The 20,717-nt window shown below is 41.7% G+C and overlaps 2 protein-coding genes across 3 annotated transcripts in view; one reads left to right on the top strand and one right to left on the bottom strand.

Annotated features, from left to right (window-relative positions):
- WASHC5 (WASH complex subunit 5) overlaps nucleotides 1-2,632 on the top strand; it is a 47,639-nt gene extending 45,007 nt beyond the window's left edge. For both annotated transcript variants that reach the window (XM_032222819.1, XM_032222820.1), the window contains exons 28-29: nucleotides 1,453-1,540; nucleotides 2,443-2,632. In XM_032222819.1, the coding sequence (XP_032078710.1) occupies nucleotides 1,453-1,540; nucleotides 2,443-2,499 (145 nt within the window). In that variant the 3' untranslated portion in view covers nucleotides 2,500-2,632. The remainder of the gene's footprint in view (nucleotides 1-1,452; nucleotides 1,541-2,442) is intronic.
- A 2,664-nt stretch (nucleotides 2,633-5,296) lies between these two features.
- The window catches only part of SQLE (squalene epoxidase), a 29,033-nt gene continuing 13,612 nt past the window's right edge, over nucleotides 5,297-20,717 (bottom strand). Inside the window, exons 5-11 of the mRNA XM_032223095.1 lie at nucleotides 18,738-18,851; nucleotides 16,716-16,887; nucleotides 15,741-15,836; nucleotides 13,237-13,379; nucleotides 12,009-12,105; nucleotides 9,171-9,258; nucleotides 5,297-7,134 (exon numbers count right to left, since the gene is read on the bottom strand). Coding sequence (XP_032078986.1) covers nucleotides 6,942-7,134; nucleotides 9,171-9,258; nucleotides 12,009-12,105; nucleotides 13,237-13,379; nucleotides 15,741-15,836; nucleotides 16,716-16,887; nucleotides 18,738-18,851 — 903 coding nt within the window. The 3' untranslated portion in view covers nucleotides 5,297-6,941. The remainder of the gene's footprint in view (nucleotides 7,135-9,170; nucleotides 9,259-12,008; nucleotides 12,106-13,236; nucleotides 13,380-15,740; nucleotides 15,837-16,715; nucleotides 16,888-18,737; nucleotides 18,852-20,717) is intronic.

The raw sequence follows: 20,717 nt of genomic DNA, 5'->3' as shown, positions 1-20,717 counted from the left end.
CCTAAACCTAACCCTTAACCTAACGCTAAACCTAATCCTAACCCTTAACCTAACCCTAAACCTAACCCTAAACCTAACCCTTACCTTAACTTGAATCGGCTTGCTTTCAAAGCGCTATTTAAAGTGCCCTTCTTTCTCCATGCTTGCTGTTGTCGCCCTGCTGATGACGTCAGCGACGCGGTTTAATCGGGCGCGCTTTAGTCGAGCGTGGTTTTGTCGTGCCACGCTCTTATTGCATTAACAAAGGCATTAACATCAAATGACACCTTTTTGCTTTTTCATAATATAAACTATCCATTTCTATAAGGATCTGTCAATCTAATACCACAAAATCGAAGTTTCATTCTTTTCCACTTCAAGCACAAAGTTCAGAAGCGATCTCCATGTGGAAGCAAAAGTACTTTTATTCTTTTCTTTAATCAAAATAGTCCAAATTTGCCCTTTCTTCCAACTCCATCAACTTCTACAACCGTTAGTCCATGGTAGGAATCGAAGTGTCCTTCCATTTTTGTGCATGCAGTAGCCTTGCTGCTGTCAACATACATAGTAACAAAGTTCCAATTTTTTTCTCCAGGTCTTTTTCCATTAGGACCAAAAGGAAAATTCTGGTTTCACCTTTATCTTCATTTTCAATTTTTTCTGTATTAAAATATGAATCATACTCCTTTTTTTTGGCTTTATCACATGTCCACCATCTTTCTTCTATATATTTGTGTGTGTGTGCGTGCGTGTGTGTGTGTGTGTGTTCCAGCATAACTCTGGAACGCCTTGAGCAACTTCAACCAAACTTGGTACAAAGATGGACTTACTCTCTGGAAAAAAATACTGTGGGGATAAGATACCCCTAACATCCCTCGTAGGCTGTGTTCTGTTAAGATACAGTCTGTTGTGCCTTAAAATGGCTTCTTCTGTACTGCTGTAAAATGGCTTTTACTGTACAGCGTTGTGGAGTTGCCATGGTAATGGCTTCAAAGGACTCCACAAGGAGACTTCCTGTGGTAACGGGGAAAATCCAACATTAGAAATTACATTTGGTCCGGATCAGTTGTGAGTTACGGATCCCATTCCAACCCACCACTGGTCCAGATATTTTCGCCCCATAAATAAATACCCAGGCAACACCAGGTTATCCGCTAGTAGATGATAAAAAGCCCCTTCTTTACTTTTACACTTCCAATATTCATTTGACATACCTTTATACATCTTAGATAACTTACCAGGTTTAATCCCTCTTAAAATAAGAGGTGGTAGGGGGAGATCAGCCAGCCTCAGCTAGGTGTTGCCTCTGCTGTGCTGTGACACACAAAATGACTCCATTCTAAATCATCGTTGAATTAAATTGAACCTATATGGAGGTAAGAGCTGTTTTCCTACAACATTGATGTAGCTGGCCCATCAGAGATGTACCAAAATTAAATGCATTTTGTGTTGTGGTTTTGTGCCTATTCACAGCCAGAAGGTCCCAGAAATGCCAGCAGATGTTGTGGGTGCCCTGCTCTTTTTGGAAGATTATGTTCGTTACACAAAATTACCAAGAAGGGTGAGTATAACAAAAAAAATTGAGAATGAGTCCAATGTACTGAATGGACAAAAGCACCCAGAATTTTTGCCTGTATTTCTCAGATTATCTTTAGATATGCTATAGAGCGGTGTTCCCCAAACTTCGGGACTTTTAAGATATTTGGATCTCAACTCCCAGAATTCCCAAGCTAGCATAATTTCCCCTAGGACAGGGCTGTCAAACGGGGGACCCACAGGCCAGATGCATCACGCACAGGCCACACCCACCTCAGCTCCGTGACATGGTGAAAAACATTGTGAAATATCACATGACGGCAACGTGACACAGTGAGTGTCCTAGGAAGATCATTTCTGATCATTCTGGTTTTAAAAGGCAGCCACAACTGAGATTCCTATAAAGGAATAATTGAGCCGTTTGCTTTTGCAAGGCTGGCTTGCTTGGACTTTGGACATCACACTCTGAATAACTTAGTTCACCATTAATTTGGAAACAAGGCTCATCTTTTCTGAAAATAAAATTTGATCTGCAAATGGCGAGCTTACCAGAACTTAAAAGAATTAAGTGTGGATTTAATAAAAATAGCAGATTCTTCTCCAGTTGCAGCTTCCCACTTCATGTCTAAGTCCTTCTCTTCAGAAAGCCAATGGCTCAAATATAGAAATAGTTTGAAACACTTGAAAATGCAAAGCAAAAGATTGAGGCTGGAACCTCTTTTATATCCTACTGCACTGAAACAACTTGAAAATCAGTACATACGTTTTCCTTGTTTGCCTCTTTCTGCACTTTTGCATTTCTGCACTTTTCTTTAACTTTCTCATGTTTTTTTTTGTATTTTACCCTACAATTAAGTTTAATAAGAACATTTAAAAAGTATAAAAACAAACATTTAACCGTAATAACGAGCCCTTTTTTTTCTTTAGGTGGTCGAGGCCCACGTGCCTAATTTCATTTTTGATGAATTTCGGACAGTTCTATGAAATATCAGCAGCTGATTCTGAATGTTAACAAGAAACCAACCTCAAAAAGTGACAAGGAAAAAAGCATCTACAAATCTATGAGTTTGCTAATCACTGAATATTAATATTCTGCATAAAGATAACTGGAATCATGGCATCATAGTCAATGGATTATTAAAATCAAGCAGTGTGTATTTCGTACTTAACCTATGACATACACAATTCCTTTACAGAAATCATTTCTGTTCCTCGTGACTAGCATGTGAATATGGAACAATATTTTTTTGTAATGCAGCTGGAAAAAATAACAGTGAAATGAATGGATTGTAAATGTTTACCTTTTTCACCAGTGCATTATTTACATAGCACCATTATTCAGTATATGTTAATCAGAATAACAGAATTGGAAGGACCTTGGAGGTCTTCTAGTCCAACCTTTTCCTCAAGCAGGAAGCCCTCTACCATTTTAGACAAATGGCTGTTCAATCTCTTCTTTAAAACTTAAAAGTGGAGCTCTCACTACTACTAAAGGCAAGCCGTTTCACTGATTGATTATCCTGTCAGGAAATTTCTTATTAGTTCTACGTTGCTTCTCTTTTTGCTTAGTTTTTATCCATTGCTTCTGGTCCTGCCCTCAGGTGCTTTGGAAAATAGGTTGAAACCCCCCCCCCCGCTTCTTTGGTGGCAGTCCCTTAGACATTAGAACCCTACTGTCATGTCACCCCTAGTCCTTCTTTTCATAAGACTAGACATACCCAATTCCAGCAACCATTCTGTATATGTTTTAGCCTCCAGTCCCCTAATCAACTTTGTTGCTCTTCTCTGCACTCTTTCTAAAGTCTCCACATCTTTTTAACTTCGTGGCAACCAAAACTGGAAGCAACATTCCAAGTGTGGCCTTAACCAAGGCATTACAAAATAGTACTAACACTTCATGTATTGATTCAACCCCGTTAATAACATATACAATGTTAATATACAACTGTATACAATATACAATTCATGAAGCTTGCATGCTAAATACTTGATCCAAGGTTTGCTGACTTCCGGACTTATCTGATATTAGACAATGATGCTATCTTTCTCCTGTTACCTGGTCACCAGAAGACATAGCAATCTTATCATACTTCTACTGGCCTCAGCAAGCTTCCATTGTCTCCTTAGCCAAATAAACCAGCCATGCTTGTCATGGACACATGCTATTCAAAGAATGTATGAAGGGTAAGGTTGGACCGTAAGACAGCATTATATTTATTGCAATAAATTTTCACTTGCTAATTCTCCTATTTGATTCCTAGTTACTTAAATTTCTAATTTAGTTAATATACCATATTCCTGTTCATTAGGTCTCTCTCGTCCACAATTTGAGATAGCCCTTAACATATAATTACACTGCTTCAATACTCAGACAACAAAGAACCGTGATGGTGAAGTTATAGCACGTGTGCTAGAGGTGGCACACAGAGCCCTCTCTGCGAGTACGCAAGCCGTCACCCCAGCTCAGCTCCACCATGCATGCGCAGGTGCCTCTTGCCAGCCGATTATTGGGTCTCTACTGTGCATGAATGGGGGGATGTGGGACACCACACATGCACAGGGGGGCAGTGGGAGTCGCGCACTCAAGTGTGGAGGTGCGAAGCGTTTTTGGTCCAACACGTGCGTGCCCGTAGCCCATTTTTGGTCCCAGGAGGCTGCAGGGAGGCCTGCTAGGCCCAAAACAGGGCGAAGGGGGGTCATGTGCATGCACAGGTGGTGGGGGGTCACATGCACAGAGGCGGGGCACGCAGGGGGGTGTCACACGTGCATTACAAGTTGGGTCATGCGCACAAGCACAGTTGGCACATGTCGACAAAAAGGTTAGCAATCACTGACTCCGAAGGTCAAAAAAACTCAATTTTGTTTGGTATAAGTTGAGAAACCTAGGTAATGATTGTATTATTTAACATATTAAAATACAATAACAAATTCTTGAAAGCCTGATTTTCTGTCTTTCCTATGTTACATTATATCAGATCAAGGTGGGGGTTAGAGTTTCTGCCTCCCATTTCCGGGCATCCAATTTGCAACCAGCACAGAATCTCAACCTTAATAGAATGTGAGAACGTAAATTAAGAGTTGCACAAAAATGATCAGAAAAGCAAGAATTTATTGTTAAGTTCTGGGCGATAACAATAACGAGAATATAGTTGTTCACCCCTCTCTCCAAAGGTCCTGTTAAAAATTGCATGCTTAAAGGCAACTACAAATATATATACATATATACATATATATTTAAAGTCACAACCCCTGGTATGCCCAAATATGGGAGGAAGATCACACTTCCACTCTCTGTCCTTCGGCTCGTCACAAGAGACCATCCAGACAGAAACCCAATATTTTTTACTGTTGCCTTTTTTGTTACATTTGTTATATTTATGCTGATAAATAAATAAAGGGAGACTAGTATAGATCTATTTCAAGCTATTTAGCTCTCATCAGGTTCAATTCCCAGCAAGGGTATGGCTAGCTGATGAGAGCTAAATAGCTTGAAATAGACCTATACTAGTCTCCCTTTATTTATTTATCAGCATAAATATAACATATATACATATACATTATATATATGTACGTAAATACATACATACATATATGTATATGTGTATATATATATGTATGTATATGTATATATACTTGACATGACAACCTATAGTGCTACTGGTTTGTTTTTATTCTAATTGAATTGATTTTTGTCTTGGCACTGCCTACTCCTGGCACCCATTTAAAAGCAAGACCCTTAGTCCCCCCCTCCCCTCAAAAATGTTTTTGGACCTGCCAGAAGACTCTTCCCTTTCCTTCAATAATTAAATGGAAAAGAAAATGGAGAAGATCTCTAGAATATGTACCAGAACCTGAAAGAAAAACACAGCATATTCATGGAATATATGTTTACATGTTACTTGACAAAAAAGCTCAACGCCAGAAAGTATCAATGAAGAAATATACATGTAAGAGTTGTGGATGCTTTTTTTAGAAATTGATTGACCTCCTTAGATTCATTTATTTTATCAATGTAACAAGGCAGTGCCATTTCTACTGCCATTTTAGCTATCTCTGTTACAGAAGTTGAAAAGGGTCATTGCAAGTATCTTTTAGAAACTTTATTTGTACAAGGTAACACAGACAAATGTGTGTTTTTATGTATGTGAAGACAGGCACATAATCCTGTTTATCTCGGTATATACCCAATTGCTAAATCTTTCTGTCCATGATGCTTGACTCTCTTCCCAGAAATCCAACAGAATGGAGACAGTGGTGTCATACACAGACATTGCTGCTCCCTCTGCACTAATCCCTCCTCTGCCATCCACCTTGCCTTGAGATGTTGCGATTCCAAGGTCCATCAGCCCCAGCCATCACTTATTTATGAAGCTTCTAGTACAACATCTTGAGGTTCCCTAGTTCTAATCTAACCTCTCAAAATGAGACAGTTCTAATGAAGCTGGCCATATGAAGGCAACTAGAATTCCTAGCAGTCATTACATGAATCTCAGTATTGGCTTACTTCTTCCTGGTGTGGTATGCTCTGGACTGCATCATTTCAGGCAACGGTGGGAAGCTCAGCAAGCATTCCTCCATAAATAAATAAAATCCTATATATTTTTTCTTAAAAAACAGGTTAGGGAGAATACTTTTTTTTCCAGTTTCTCACTGCAAAGTGAATTTGGAAGGTCATTTAAATAAGACAGTTTTTACCTGTGATCTAAGAACAGTATGATATAGCCCATACTTGGTTTACTGTGCTAACATAAGCAAAAGCAACCATTTTTTATTTGTCCCCTCCTGGCAAGATGACTGTAATTGCCATTGTTGGTAAGTCCCTATGAAGAGGCTGCACAAATTCCCATTTCTTCTCTCTCGCCCCGCCACACACACACACACAGACAGAGAGAGAGAGAGACAAAGAGAGAGACAGAGACAGAGAGAAGGAAATAGAAGAGCAGCTGGTCATGGAGAAGGGAAATCAAGTCAATTCTGCAGGGCTAGAAAAATGTGAACAGAATTTGGGGGGTTTCTAAGCTTTGATCTCTGGGCATACACTCAATAGTTCAGACCAGTAGCTCTAGAAATGTCATTATTATTGTTTAGATAAGTCCTGGCCTCAAATGTCAGAGGGGGGCAAGGAAAGAGAAGAACGTGGCAATCTGCCAACACCCCCTCCCCTAATATGCTAGACCACTTATTCTCCGAAGTAACTGTTGTGATCCCCTTTTTGCTCTTTTGGATTAGAATGGTAGGGTTTGTTTTTTTTTACAGGCCCTTGTTTGACAAGATTATTTATCTGCTTATAAACCTCAAAGGGCCACTGCGAGATCTCAAGGCCGTCAGTTTTGTTGTTGCTGCTGTTGCTTTTGTCTTTGTCAAGAGACGGAAGGCGCGAAAGAAACCCGAGCCATTCCTCTTCCCATCTCTTTGCCCTTCTGTATTCAGTAGATGAGGTATTTCATTTCAGAATATATAAGCGGGAAGATGACTGAGCAAGCTCGGTACAACACCGCGAGGCTGCTGAAAATGGCCCGGGGTTTGGTGATCCAAGATTCGGATTTGAAACAAAAATAAGTGGCGTAGAGGGCAACGGCGAAGAAGTGGCCGATCAGGACGATGGGCTTCGGAGACAAGCTGTAAAGAAAGATTTGGTAGCAGAAATAAATTATGAGGAATATATTTTTTGTGAGTACAATATTAGAAACTATGAAAAGACCGTCCATGAATATGGCAGGTAATAGAATAAAGAATATTGCCTTTTTTTCCCCCTTGAAACTTTTCCATAGAAAGCTGAGAACCCTAATCACTTTTTACAATATGTCAGTTCTCTCTGCTTTTCCGTATAAACTTCCTTTACAACACAGGATAACCAGAGGTGGGTTGCTACCGGTTCGCACCAGTTCGGGCAAACCGTTAGTGAAATGTTGGCCTGGGTCGCAGAACTGGCAGCACCCAGGCTGGCCAAGCCTCCAAACCGGTTCCTGGGTCGCCTCAGCATGGGTTTTTTGGGCATTTTTTAATGTTCTGCACATGCAGAGACTTATTTACAGGCAACTGCGCACGCGCGGAGTACGAACACACCGAACTGGCAGTAACGCCAGCAGCAACCCACCCCTGAGGATAATTCAACATTTAAGCGGTTGTATAACAAGCTCTTAGTTTCTGACTAAGTTTGTTAAGCTCATTTCAGCAACTCCCATTCTTCAGTTTTCTGAAATCCTACTTGTTCCTGCTCAGTTCCTCGTTCTCTCTTGGCTATTTTCTTTTATTCAACATTTGTTACCATCGTAAGCAGGCAAACTGAAGTTTTATTGCTAATTCTACCCTTTTACATTTTCAAGAACTGTAGGGTCATACTGAGACACCACATTCAGTTATAAGTATTTTATATGTGGAAGGTCTTAGATTTAATTGCTACTAACCGATAACCCGCCATTGCCTGGGTATTTATTTATAAGGGGAAAATGTCCAGACCAAACATAATTTCTAATGTTGGATTTTCCATCTTACCAGAGGGAGCCCCCTTGTGGAGTACCAAGGAGCCGTTACCATGGCAACTCTACTGCGCTGTTCAGTAGAAGCTATTTTAAGGCCCAACGGGCCATATTTTAAAAGAACACATACCCTGAGCGATTTTAGGGGTGTCTTACCCCCATAGTATTTGTTTCCAGAGAGTAAGTTATCTAGGTACCAAGTTTGGTTGAAATTGCCCAAAGCATTCCAGAGTTATGCTGGAACATACATACACACAGCCGCTTTTATATATCGGTATATAGATTATAATGAAAGGCTGAAGAAGACAATAATTGGAAAGATTTCATTCAACCTTCATAGACGTAGTCCTCAACTTACATTCATTTAATGACAGTTCAAAGTTACAGTGGTGTTGGAAAAAGTTACCTTATGATCAGTTCTTGCACTTACAACTATAGCAATAGCCCTGCAGTCATGTGACCCAAACTTTTGGCATTCGGAAACTGGCATGTATTTATGACAGTGGCAGTGTCCCAGGGCCATATGATCTCCATTTGCAGACCTTTCCTAGGGGCTTATCACAAGCAAAATCAATGGGGGAAGCCAGGTTCACTTAACCTGGCTTTCCCCATTGATTATAAAATCCCCCCAAGATTATAAAATCAAGCATGATTCACTTAACAACTGCATTGTATAGCAATAGAAGTTCCAGTTCCAATTGGGGGCATAAGTTGAGAACTATTTGTATTCTGACTGAGCCAATTCATCCACTTACACCCTAGATAATTATTAAATAAAATATGGTATATGGCTTGATTTAATCGTCTAGCCCAGGGGTAGTCAACCTTTTTATACCTACCGCCCACTTTTGTACCTCTGTTAGTAGTAAATTTTCTAACCACCCACCGGTTCCACAGTAATGGTGATTTATAAAATAGGGAAGTAACTTTACTTTATAAAATTTATAAAGCAGAATTACAGCAAACCCCTACCGCCCACCATGAAAGCTGGAACGCCCACTAGTGGGCGGTAGGGACCAGGTTGACTACCATTGGTCTAGCCAGAAAACCTTTGATGGTTATTACATTCCGTGTGTCTCTGTCTAAAGGCTCTTAAGGCAAGTCATGGTTATGCTACCTACAACTGCTGTCAATAACAAGTTGAACAAGAAAGGTGGGGGCACTACCCCAACTTACATGGAAAGTAATCCAACTGGACCAGACACACATTTGCCCCCAAGCTTGAAATAGAAAAAGCAGGCTCTCCTTAACTTGTGCAGAGAATCTGTCAAACAGAGGAAACATGACATCACCTTTTAGCAAAAAGGCCAGGCAAAATTAGGAAATGAAAATGAAAATTGTGCACAATAGTAGCACAGTATTTGGCTAAATAAACATTCCCTTTAAATTCTTACTCCACATAAGTCAAAAAAACCTTTACCAGATGGACTTCACATCACGGCAGTAGCAACTTTTGGGGAGATGTTCTCCTCAATGGTGGGATTCATTTACTAGTTATGTGGGTGTGGCTTATTGGGTGTGACATGGCTTGGTGGGCGTGGCAGGGGAAGGATACTGTAAAATCTCCATTTCCTCCTGAACAGCTGGGACTCAGGAAGCAGAGAATAGATGTGGGCGGGGCCAGTCAGAGGTGGTATTTACCGGTTCTCCGAACTACTCAAAATTCCCAGTACCGGTTCTCCAGAACTGGTCAGAACCTGCTGAATACCATCTCTGGTTCTTCTCCAAGGGTGAAGTTGTTAACATAGATTTTTATGTCATTGTGAGCTATATATAGTGTACTCCGATATTTGGCTCAGATCAAGAGCCACAACGGTCCAAGGGAGAACAGTGCTAGTTAGCCCATTTTTAGGAACAAGATGTGAGAACGTGTAACATCACTCATCACAAAAGATTCAGGTACCAGAAGGAAAAACAATGAGGATGTTTCCAGCATGTCCTTCAACTTCTAGAATAGTAGATACCAGCTATTTTTATTTTTAAAGTTCACCTCTTTCAGGTAGTCCTCGACTTATGACAGGTCACTTAGCGACCATTTAAGTTTAGAATGACCTCCCCAAAGGATACGTATGACCTGGATTCAAAGTTCTGACAGTCACCCACCCACCCCAGAGTCATGTGATCACAATTTTGGGCCCTTAGCAACTTAGTCCACATTTATGGTCTTTTGCAGTGTCTTGCATTCACATAACCACAATTTACAATGTTTTTTTCTGCCGGAAACCAGTGTTTACCTACAGTTTCCAGCCAAAAACACCATTGGAGACAATGGGTTTACTTAATAACCACATCATTTCCTTTATGACCACTGCAAAAAATGTAAGATTGAGTCAGTCTTGTGCATCGCCATAACTTATGACCGCCATGACACACAACAGAAATTCCAGGCTCCATTATGGTCATAAATTGAGGACTACCTGTATTTCTTCTTTTACTTTTGCTCCACAGGAGTATTTCTCAACCTCTGCAGGATTAAGATGTGTGGACTTCAACTCCCAGAATTCCCTAGTCACCATGTTGTTTCCAGAAGTTAAAGTTCATGTATCTTAAACTTGCAGAGCAGTGGTGGGTTTCAAATTTTTTTAGAACCTCTTCTGTAGGTGTGCCCTGCTTTGTAGGAGTGGCTTGCCAGCCATGTGACCGGGTGGGAATGGCTTGCCAGCCATGTGACTGGGTGGGAGTGGCTTGCCAGCCATGTGACCAGATGGGAGTGGCTTGCCAGCCATGTGACTGGGTGGGCCTGGCCAACTTGTAAAATGTGGTGAAACTCACTTAACAACGCTCTTGCTTAGCAACCAAAATGTTGGCTCAGAAGCTCTGGCATTTGAAGCACGCAAGTCTTAAAGCTGTCAAGTTACAAGACTTTTGCACCCCTAACCCTTTAGGAAAAAACCCCCAAGGGGGTTAAAACTTGACAGCTTTAAGACTTATGGACTTCAACTCCCAGAATTCCTCCTCTCGCTCTTCATCTTGATGATGTGCGGATGGGCGGGGGGAGGGAGCTGGAACCGGTTCTAAACGGCACTGTAGATTTTTGGAACCTCTTCTATAGGCTCTATAGCTTTTTTGAAATTAAAGGAGATGCTTGATTTCATTTTTATTTTTCAAACAAACCTTAAAAAAATTAAAATCTGGTAAGAGTTGTGTAGGGTTCAAAGAGGGGTGTCCATATTCTGATCCCCAGGCCTAGAGCCTAGTATTGTGGCCAGAAATGGAGCAAGACAAATAATTAACAAGAATATAAGTGTCATCAAATGTATATGTACAGTACAACTGCTGTCCTTGATTTACAGCAGTTCATTTAAGTGACTATTCAAAGTTACAACAGCACTGAAAAAGTAACTTATGACCGTTTTTCACAGTTACGACCTTTGCATCATCCCCAGGGTCATGTGATCTTAATTCAGACACTTGGCAACTGATTCATATTTATGACCATTGCTGTGTCCCAAGATCATGTGATCACCTTTTGTGTCCTTCTGACGAGCAAAATCCATCGGGAAACTAGATTCACTTAACACCTGGGTTACTAACTTAACAACTGCAGTGATTCACTTAACAACTAGCAAGAAATCATAAAATGGGGCAAAACTCACTTAACAATTGTCTCGGTTAGCAACATAAATTTTGGGCTCGACACACACACACACACACACACATATACATATGCAAAGAGAGAGAGATTTCTTACAACATAAAAATGAGTAAGTGTACAGGCAGGTGAATAATTATTTGATTAACTGTAAAGAGGACTGGTTATGGAGGAAGAAGCCTGAGAGAAAAATGCCAATATTTCAAAAAGGCCATGCATCAGATGGGAATTAGACAGGATGTACAGGAAGTCAGTTAACTTAAACCTTTAAGACCAGTATTTCTCAACCTTGGCAACTTGAAAACAGTCAAAAATGAAAGAGACAGCCAGAAGAGAAGCAGGGATGCAGCACAAATAATTATGCTAAAGAGGAGGAGTAGAACCAGACTTGAAAGAAAATGCATTTCTAAACAAGCACATACCATCGGTTGCAGCAAATAATTCATAAAGCGCCTGAGCAAGAACATTCACAACAAAGGAATGAGACTTCTTTCTCGTCCAGTAGAAAGTCTTTTTGGCCTGCAAAAGATCAATTTCCCATTCAAGGTTTGTTTGTTTGTTTTAATACAAATTACACATACTATAGGAAAAAGAGTTGTCCGGGTCTTTTCTTTTACATCCTCTCAATTACATAGTCCCTTTTACATCAGAGTTTTGTTTTCACTTTCAGCCAAATTATTCTCTTCCATTATTTTTCATCTTTATAGTTATTGTTTCTTAATACTTAAATAGCAATAGCAATAGCAGTTAGACTTATATACCGCTTCATAGGGCTTTCAGCCCTCTCTAAGAGGTTTACAGAGTCAGCATATCACCCCCACAGTCTGGGTCCTCATTTCACCCACCTCGGAAGGATGGAAGGCTGAGTCAATCTTGAGCCGGTGAGATTAGAACCGCTGAACTGCAGATAACACTCAGCTGAAGTGGCCTGCAATACTGCACCCTAACCACTGTGCCACCTCGGCTCTAAACAATATCTTCAATTGCCCCTCCAAAGTTATACCAAATTTTCATTTCTTATTTTCTCCACTGGTATATTTTTCTATGAGCGGCATACCTCCTCTAATTCAATTTAAGCATAGAGAGCATTTCTTTCAATTTTTTTCTACCATTAACAATATGCTATCATTTCTTTATTTCTTCATTAGTTACATAACAATAATCTTACTACTATTCTCTTTAGTCGACTAATGTAACTCTTTTTCCCTTTCTTCCTCTGTTAACCATTTTCTCTTGTGCTCTCAAAAATTCTACTTTTTTATTCTTTTCCTTCTTCTCCCCCTTTCCCCTAACTTCTTTCTCTTTTCCCTGTTTTTCTGGTTATTGTATCTTTTCTTCGGAGTATTTACTTGCATTATTCTAGTAACTTTCCCCAAGGTTTTCCCTGTTCTCCTCTTTTCCTTATTATTTTGTTAAGTTTTTTTAGACCTCTCCCTTTGTCTACTTTTTCTTTGTAAATCCCAGTGAAATCTTCTACCTGCATTTTATTTTCAATTCTTCCAAAAGATAAATTTCCAACAGATTGGTCCACTTGGTATTCAATCAGATGGGGAAAAAAAGACTTCAAATGTAGAGTGTGTACTTGAAGTGGCATAAAAGAAACGTGGAGACCCTCAATTCTTTATGAAAGAAAAAATATAAGCATCTTACTTGCAATAGAGCAGAGTCTTCATACAAGTCTGGAATGGTCTGTAGCAAACATCTCCAGATCTTGATGTCATTCAGAGCAACGCTCATTCCTCCGCCTGTCAGAGGATGCCTCATGTTGTAAGCGTCTCCTAGGAGGAGGACTCCTAAAAGGGAAAGAGTCCTAACATCAAAACTTGCACAGATGCACTTTTTGGGATGTGTGATTCAAAAGTTTGAATGGCTTATTAAAAGCCTCCCATGCAGGGAAGGAAGGAGAGAAGGAGAGAAGAAAGGAGGGAAGGAAGGAGGGAATGTAGGAGAGAAGGAAGGGGGAAGGAAGGAGGAAAGGAAGGGGGAAAGAAAGGAGAGAAGGAGAAAAGAAAGGAGGGAAGGAGAGAAGAAAGGAGGGAAGGAAGGAGGGAATGTAGGAGAGAAGGAAGGGGGAAGGAAGGAGGAAAGGAAGGGGGAAAGAAAGGAGAGAAGGAGAAAAGAAGGGAAGGAAGGAAGGAAGAAAGGAGGGAAGGAGAGAAGGAGGGAAGGGGAAGGAGGGAGGGAAGGAAGGGGAGTAGGAGAGAAGAAACGAGGGAAGGAAAGAGAGAGGGAGGGAAGAAGAAGTAGGACCGTTGTAAGATAAGATGGATTCTTGGGATGTTAAAAAAGCAATCTTCAAGTATATTGTCAACAGTAGGGAAAAATTGTTATAAATACATATTATTAATAACAGTTATGAGATCATATAATTGTGAATGTATATATGAAATTGATAAAATTAAAATAATTAAAAAAAATAAAATAAAATAAAAGCCTCCCATGCAAATTGTTAAGAGACTGGCTGGTAAAACTGCAAGGAAGCCTCAATAGCAATAGCAATAGCACTTAGACTTATATACTACTTCATAGTGCTTTACAGCTCACTCTAAGCAGTTTACAGAGTCAGTCTCTTGCCCTCAACAATCTGGCTCTTCATTTTACCAACCTTGGAAAGATGGAAGGCTGAGTTAACCTTGAGCCTGGTGAGATTTGATCTGCCAAACTTCTGCCAGCTGGTGATCAGCAGACATAGCCTGCAGTACTGCACTCTAACAACTGCGCCACCATAGCTATTATCCACCAATGAGTAGAAGCGGGTATCTGTTATCTCCAAATTATGGCTGGTTTGCTCATGTACGCGCCACACGGACGTGCGCGTGATGCGCATTGCACCCTCAGGTGCAGTACAATTAAAACTGTTCTGTGCATCCGCAGAACTGAAAAACAAGATGGTGGTGCCTATGGCGCCGCCCGGAGAACAGGTTCGGGGGCGTGGCAGGCCTGGGTCACTGCCGGTTCCAACGACCCAGGCCGCCAAACCAGTCCAAACCGGTAGGGACCCACCACTGCTCCAAATGTCTATAAAGCTGCTATGTCATTCATGACGAAGTACATCATTGCTTAGCAGTGTCAAATATTTCAAATGATCTCATTCGTGGTCGTTTGCATCAAACGCATGTCAATGGCTGTGAATCTGAAGGGGAGAGGCATGATGGCTCAGCAATTAAGACGTTGGGCTTGGTGGCTGGAAATTTGGCAGCCCAGGTTCAAGACCTGAGCTGCACGCTATGGGGTGAGTTCCTGTCCTAGCCCCAGCTCCTGCCAACCTAGCAGTTTGAAAGCAGGCAAACGTGAATAGGGAAATAGGTACCACTTCAGTGGGAAGGTAACGGCACTCCGTGATGTCATGCTGGCCACATGACCATGGAAATGTCTTCTTCAGTGGCCTTGAAATGGAGATGAGCATCACCTCCTATAGTCGGCAATGACTAGCGGAGTAAAATCCACAGGGATTCCTTTACCTTTACCAGGTGTAAAGATGTCACTATGCAAATGAAATGAATTGGTGCAAATGATGTACTATTAAATTATGGTTGAACTAAGCGTAAGTGCCCTCCCGCAGAGCTGGCTTTCTCTGAGTCTCTTTGATGTAAAGTCAATTATGAGTCAATAAATCTTCCCGCTCCAGGAATCCATATTAAAACATCTTTAATCAACCAAAGCCAACTTGTATTTTACTAAAAAATGTATTCTGAAGTTTCACTGTGATACATACAGAGAGGATGGCCACTTAATTCTAAAGAGAGTTGCTCTAAAGGCTAAGGGTTATTAGCAATGGCCAAAAAGATTGGCTGAAGTGCAAAAAAATATGCAAATAATTCTGTTTGTTCTAGTTTCAGACCTTGTGATTCAAAATATATATGGTCACCTTATTTTAGAATGTCCTTATGAACCCCCTGGCTGAAAGGGCACCAGAAAGGAGTATTTTGTCCTGCTCAGAGCGGGGGAAATCCCATCCACACTCCCAAGCCTTTTGTTAGATCTGAGGTGTCCAAAACCTTGGCAACTCTAAGGACTTGTATACTTTCAGAACTCCCAGCATGGCTGGCTGGGGAATTTTGGGAATTGAAGTCCCCAAGTCTTCGAGTTGCCAAGATTGGACAGTCTTGTGTTAGATTATGATGTTTTCTGCATTATCTGCTTTGCTCACAGACCTGCTTTATTGACAGGACAAGGTGGTAGAAAGCTCGCCGGCATGACTCTCAGGCGTTCATTCTGTACTGCTATGAGGAAAGGCTCTTGAATGTGTTCTGTTAAAAAAAAAAAAACAAGCAAATGTGGTTTGTTTTAAAACATTTGTCCTTGGGCCAAGATTCAGAAGAGAATACACATAACAGAAATAAGATCTCTGATAACCTGACAATCCAAGGTCAACTTCAGTTCTTCAACGTTAAGACAATGTTTCTCCCCCTTGACAGTTTTAAAACATGCACACATCTTAAACTTTGTAGTTTAAGACAGAGATCTCCAACCCCTGGCCCGCCGCCCACTACTGGGCTGTGGCCTATTTAGAATTGGGTTGCACAAGTGGCTGGCCAGAGCGTGCATACGTAGCTCAAGTTGTGTGATTGGAGTGCCAGCAGGCGCTCACAGGCATGCCAGCCTGCCATTCACACGGCCTAGTTCCCTTCTCTCCCCCCAGCAGGGCTACCAAGCCACAAAGGTTGGGAGCTGCTGGTTTAAGGTAGCCAAGATTGGTCAACACTGCATTAAGACAGCTGCCTAAACTACTATTCAAATCACTGGCATACAAATAGTCCTCAACTTCTGACCATTCATTTAACGAACATTCAACCGTGATTCTACATTACAATGGCAAGGAATAAAGTGACTTACAACTGGTCCTTATGACTGTAGTAGTGTCTCTATGGTCACGTGATCACCATTTGCAACCTTCCCAAGGGGTTTCCAACATGCAAATCAATGGAGAAAACTGGATCCACTTAACAACCACGTAATTCACTTAATGACCATGGTGATTTTCTTAACAACCAGAGCAAAAAAAGGTTGTAATATCAGATGCAGCTCACTTATCAATTGTGCTGAGTGGCAACAGAGGTCTACGAATTGCAGTTCATAAGTCAAGGACTACCTGTAAAGATATTAAGTCTCCGTGCAAAGGTTCTTACCTGGTAGCTGTGGATAAATCTTTTCGACCATGTATTCCTTAAGGTTTTTTGGCATTTCACCTCGAATGTCAACAAGAACTCGAGTTTCATTGGAAGAAATCTGGTAGATAAGCACTGGACTCGGATTTCCTAAAACCAGCTCAGCGTAATTGGCTTTAAACTGAGGAGAATTCTTTATAGGCAAAGAAAAAAGAACAAACATTATTTTAAAAAAGAATTTCCCAGAACCTTCCTGCTCTGCCTTGACTGCAATGAGTAATTTTCGGCTGACAAATAACCCAAGGCTCGTAGACTTTCAAGAAGACTGGATGCTCAAATAGCAACAGGCTCAACCACAATCCATCATTCAGGCTGAAATCATTTCACTAAGTTATGTGTTTTCTTCCTGCTGTAATTGCAGGAACTGGGTATGTCTAGTTTAATGAAAAGAAGGATTAGGGGAGACATGATAGCAGTGTTCCAATATCTCCAGGCTGTGACAAAGAAGAGGGAGTCAAACTATTCTCCAAGGCACCTGAGGGTAGAACAAGAAGCAATGGGTGGAAACTAATCAAGGAGAGAAGCAACTTAGAACTGAGGAGAAATTTCCGGACAGTTAGAACAATTAATCAGTGGAACAGCTTGCCTCCGGAAGTTGTGAATGCCCCAACACTGGAAGTCTTTAAGAAGATGTCTGAAATGGTATAGGGTTACCTGCCTAGGCAGGGGGTTGGACTAGAAGACCTCCAAGGTCCCTTCCAGCTCTGCTATTGTATTGTATTGTATTGTATTGTATTAATTTATTTCCTCTCCAACTCATGCCCGAAGATGATTCTTTGAGAGAATATGGGGCTGAAGAACTGGATTAAACTGCTTTAAAGCTGGAGGTGTCAAACTCGATTTCATTGAGGGCCGTGTCAGGATTGCCTCTGACCCCCGAGGAGGGGGGCATGGCCAGGGGGCTTGGCTGGGCCATGGGGCAAAAAGAGCCGAGGTGGCGCAGTGGTTAGAGTGCTGTACTGCAGCCACTTCAGCTGACTGTTATCTGCAGTTCGGCTGTTCAAATCTCACCAGCTCAGGGTTGACTCAGCCTTCCATCCTTCCGAGGTGGATAAAATGAGGACCCAGCCTGTGCGGGCGATATGCTGACTCTGTAAACCGCTTAGAGAGGGCTGAAAGCCTTATGAAGCGGTATATAAGTCTAACTGCTATTGCTATTGGCTAGCTTGACATCACTCATGTTGGGGGTGCCTATAGTGGCCCGAGCACTCTGCCAGCGAAAACGGAGCTCTGTTTTCGCTGGCAGAGGGTTGCAGGAGGCCATCGCAGCCGAAATCACAGCTCCATTTTTGCTGGCAGAGGCGCCGCATACTGGTTCTTTGCTGTTTCCAGGGCGGCCTTACAGGCCAGATTTAAGTACCCTGTGGGCCGGATCCAGCCCCCGGGCCTTCAATTTGACCCCCCTTGCTTTAAAGAAGATGCATAAGCAAAGGGGGAACAACAGTAACTAATTTTGCTATTGGAAATTATTTGTGTGGTTGGGCAGAGATAAGAACACGTGAAATGCTATTCTATGGTATAGGTAATCCTCGGTTTACAACAATTCATTTAGTGACCGTTGAAAGTTACAACAGCACTGAAAAATATGACTTATGACCATTTTTCAGAGTTATGACCTCTGCAGCATCCGTATTATCATGTGATCAAAATTGCGTGGCAACTGGCTCATATTTATGACCGTTGCTGTGTCCCAAGATCATGTGATCCCCCCTTTTACAACCTTCTGACAAGCAAGGTCAGAAGCCAATGGGGAAGCCAGATTCACTAAACAACTGGGTTACTAACTTACCAACTGCAGTGATTCACTCAACAACAGTGTCAAGAAAGGTCGTAAAATGGGGCAAAACTCACTTCACAAATGTCTCACTCAACAACAGAAATGTTGGATTCAGTTATGGTTGTTTTAAGTCGAGGACTGTAATTATAACCACCAGCACCCCAATTTGATGATAATATTGCTTCGTGTTTAATGGGGCTACTTACCTTCAAAATGCATCCTACAAAATGAGAGGGGACTTTCACTTTGCTGGAGATGAGATTTTTTCGAAACTTGGAAAACAGACCGTCCGCAACCACCGTTAAAGGTGCGTGGAGTTCCTGCAATACAAAAGAAATCAACTAAACGGGGACTAAATCATCAACCTTGATTTAAAGTGTGACAATGGACTCCAAAACAGAAACAAAATCGACAGGAAGCAAGCCCTGCTCCTTTTCAATATGCAAATGACAACCTGTCCCAGGTAGTCCCCAACTTTAACTGTAAATAAGCACAGAGTCATGTCATGCTAGGTGTTAAGCGGATCACCACGTGACCGTACCTGATTTTATGGCTTTTTTTTGCAATGTTCATTAAGTGAATCTCTACAGTCGTTAAGCAAATCCACTGTCCGCAATAGGTGCTTTTTGCCAAAAAACATCATAAATCACAGTCCTTTGACTGCCATAAATGTCAGCCAGTTGCTAAATGCCCAAAATGCAATCACATGACTGCAAGGGGGGGGGGGCAGCTGTCAATTTCGAACCTGGAACGTAATTAGCCTGGGGAAGTCCATTGTAACATTGCGCCGTTAAAATGTTTTTATTTTCCATTTTTCATTTTCATACACTCACATATATACTGTGCATAGCCGGGGCCATACAACATTAAACAATAATCACAGCAATTCCTCTTGTCGACAATACCCCCAAAAATAGAAACCCAATATACCTCTTCCACTCTCCATACACCTCTTTCTTCCGCCCCCCCTCCAACTTTCTATCTTCCCTCCATCATTCCCCTCTACCCTACTTCCCCTCCCCCTCTACCACTCTTCTCTCCCAGTCCACTCCCTCCCTTCCTTCTCACCCTCCCTCCCATCCTCTCTCCCGCCCTCTCTACCCATCTTTCTTCTATCCCACTCCTCCTCCCCTTGGTGTATTTCTACTATCTGTCAATATATTCAACTTGTCCTATTTTTACCGAGAAATTAAAGAGAAACAGTATACATGTGAAGTCGCATTACATTGAAATCTAACACATGGTATATATCCCCCCCTCCCTCCCTCCCAACACCCCACCTCCCTCCCCCCTGTCCATTGTAACATTGAATGGTTGCTAAGCAACTGGTCATAAGTTGAGGACTACTTGTATCTTATTGGTTTTAACAGGCTACCCTGAAATGCATGGCAGCATGTGAGCCAGGAATGAGTTAATAAAAAGACTGAATTCTTCCCACCTGCGATTTTTTTCACAAATCTTTATATTCCTCAACCTACACCTTGCACACATCCTGACGTCCACATAGAGTGCTTTAAAAACAATGATTCCACTCAGAGGTGGGTTGCTCACGGTTCGGCCGAACCAGTAGTGGAAGCGGCGGGAGGCTCCGCCCACCTACCCAGACGCTTCTGTGAATGTGCAGAAGCATCGCGAGAGAGAAAGTGTGTACGAGCGAACCGGTAGTAAAACTGGTAGAAACCCACCACTGATTCCACTGGAAGGTATCTACCACATAGACTAATTCAAAACATGATTTGTATCCCTATTATTTTACTAAGCCAATAATGGCAAACGTTTTGGGCTCAGCCGGTCAAAAATTCAGAAACGGCTTAATTTGACTTTGTTGGCATGTCTCAAAGAAACACGCAAACAAAACAAGAAACAATTCTTGATCTTCTCCCCAGCTAGGCCGCCCTGAATAGTGGTAGTCGGCGACAGTGCCAAAGCTGGGACTGTGGTGGAGTCTGAGCCCTTGACCAGCTCTACTACCATAGTTGCCATTCAAAATGGCCTCCTTTTGCTGCATCTCAAAGTGCTTGGGATCGCACAAGGCTTACGTTCTTGAAGTGGCTTCAGAGAATGCTCTTTTGCCGTCTCTGCGGCGTCCAAAAACTGCACAAAATCCCCTTCATGTGCCATTTTCAGAGGGTCTGAAAGCTCCTTGAGAGCACAGCCCTCTCACACTACTTCAGAGGCTGCACAAG

The sequence above is a fragment of the Thamnophis elegans genome, chromosome 8 (genome assembly GCF_009769535.1).
Source record: "Thamnophis elegans isolate rThaEle1 chromosome 8, rThaEle1.pri, whole genome shotgun sequence".
NCBI classification, from domain to species: Eukaryota; Metazoa; Chordata; class Lepidosauria; order Squamata; family Colubridae; genus Thamnophis; species Thamnophis elegans.
Note: the sequence above shows the minus strand (reverse complement) of the source record. Positions and strands in the feature narration are given on the sequence as shown.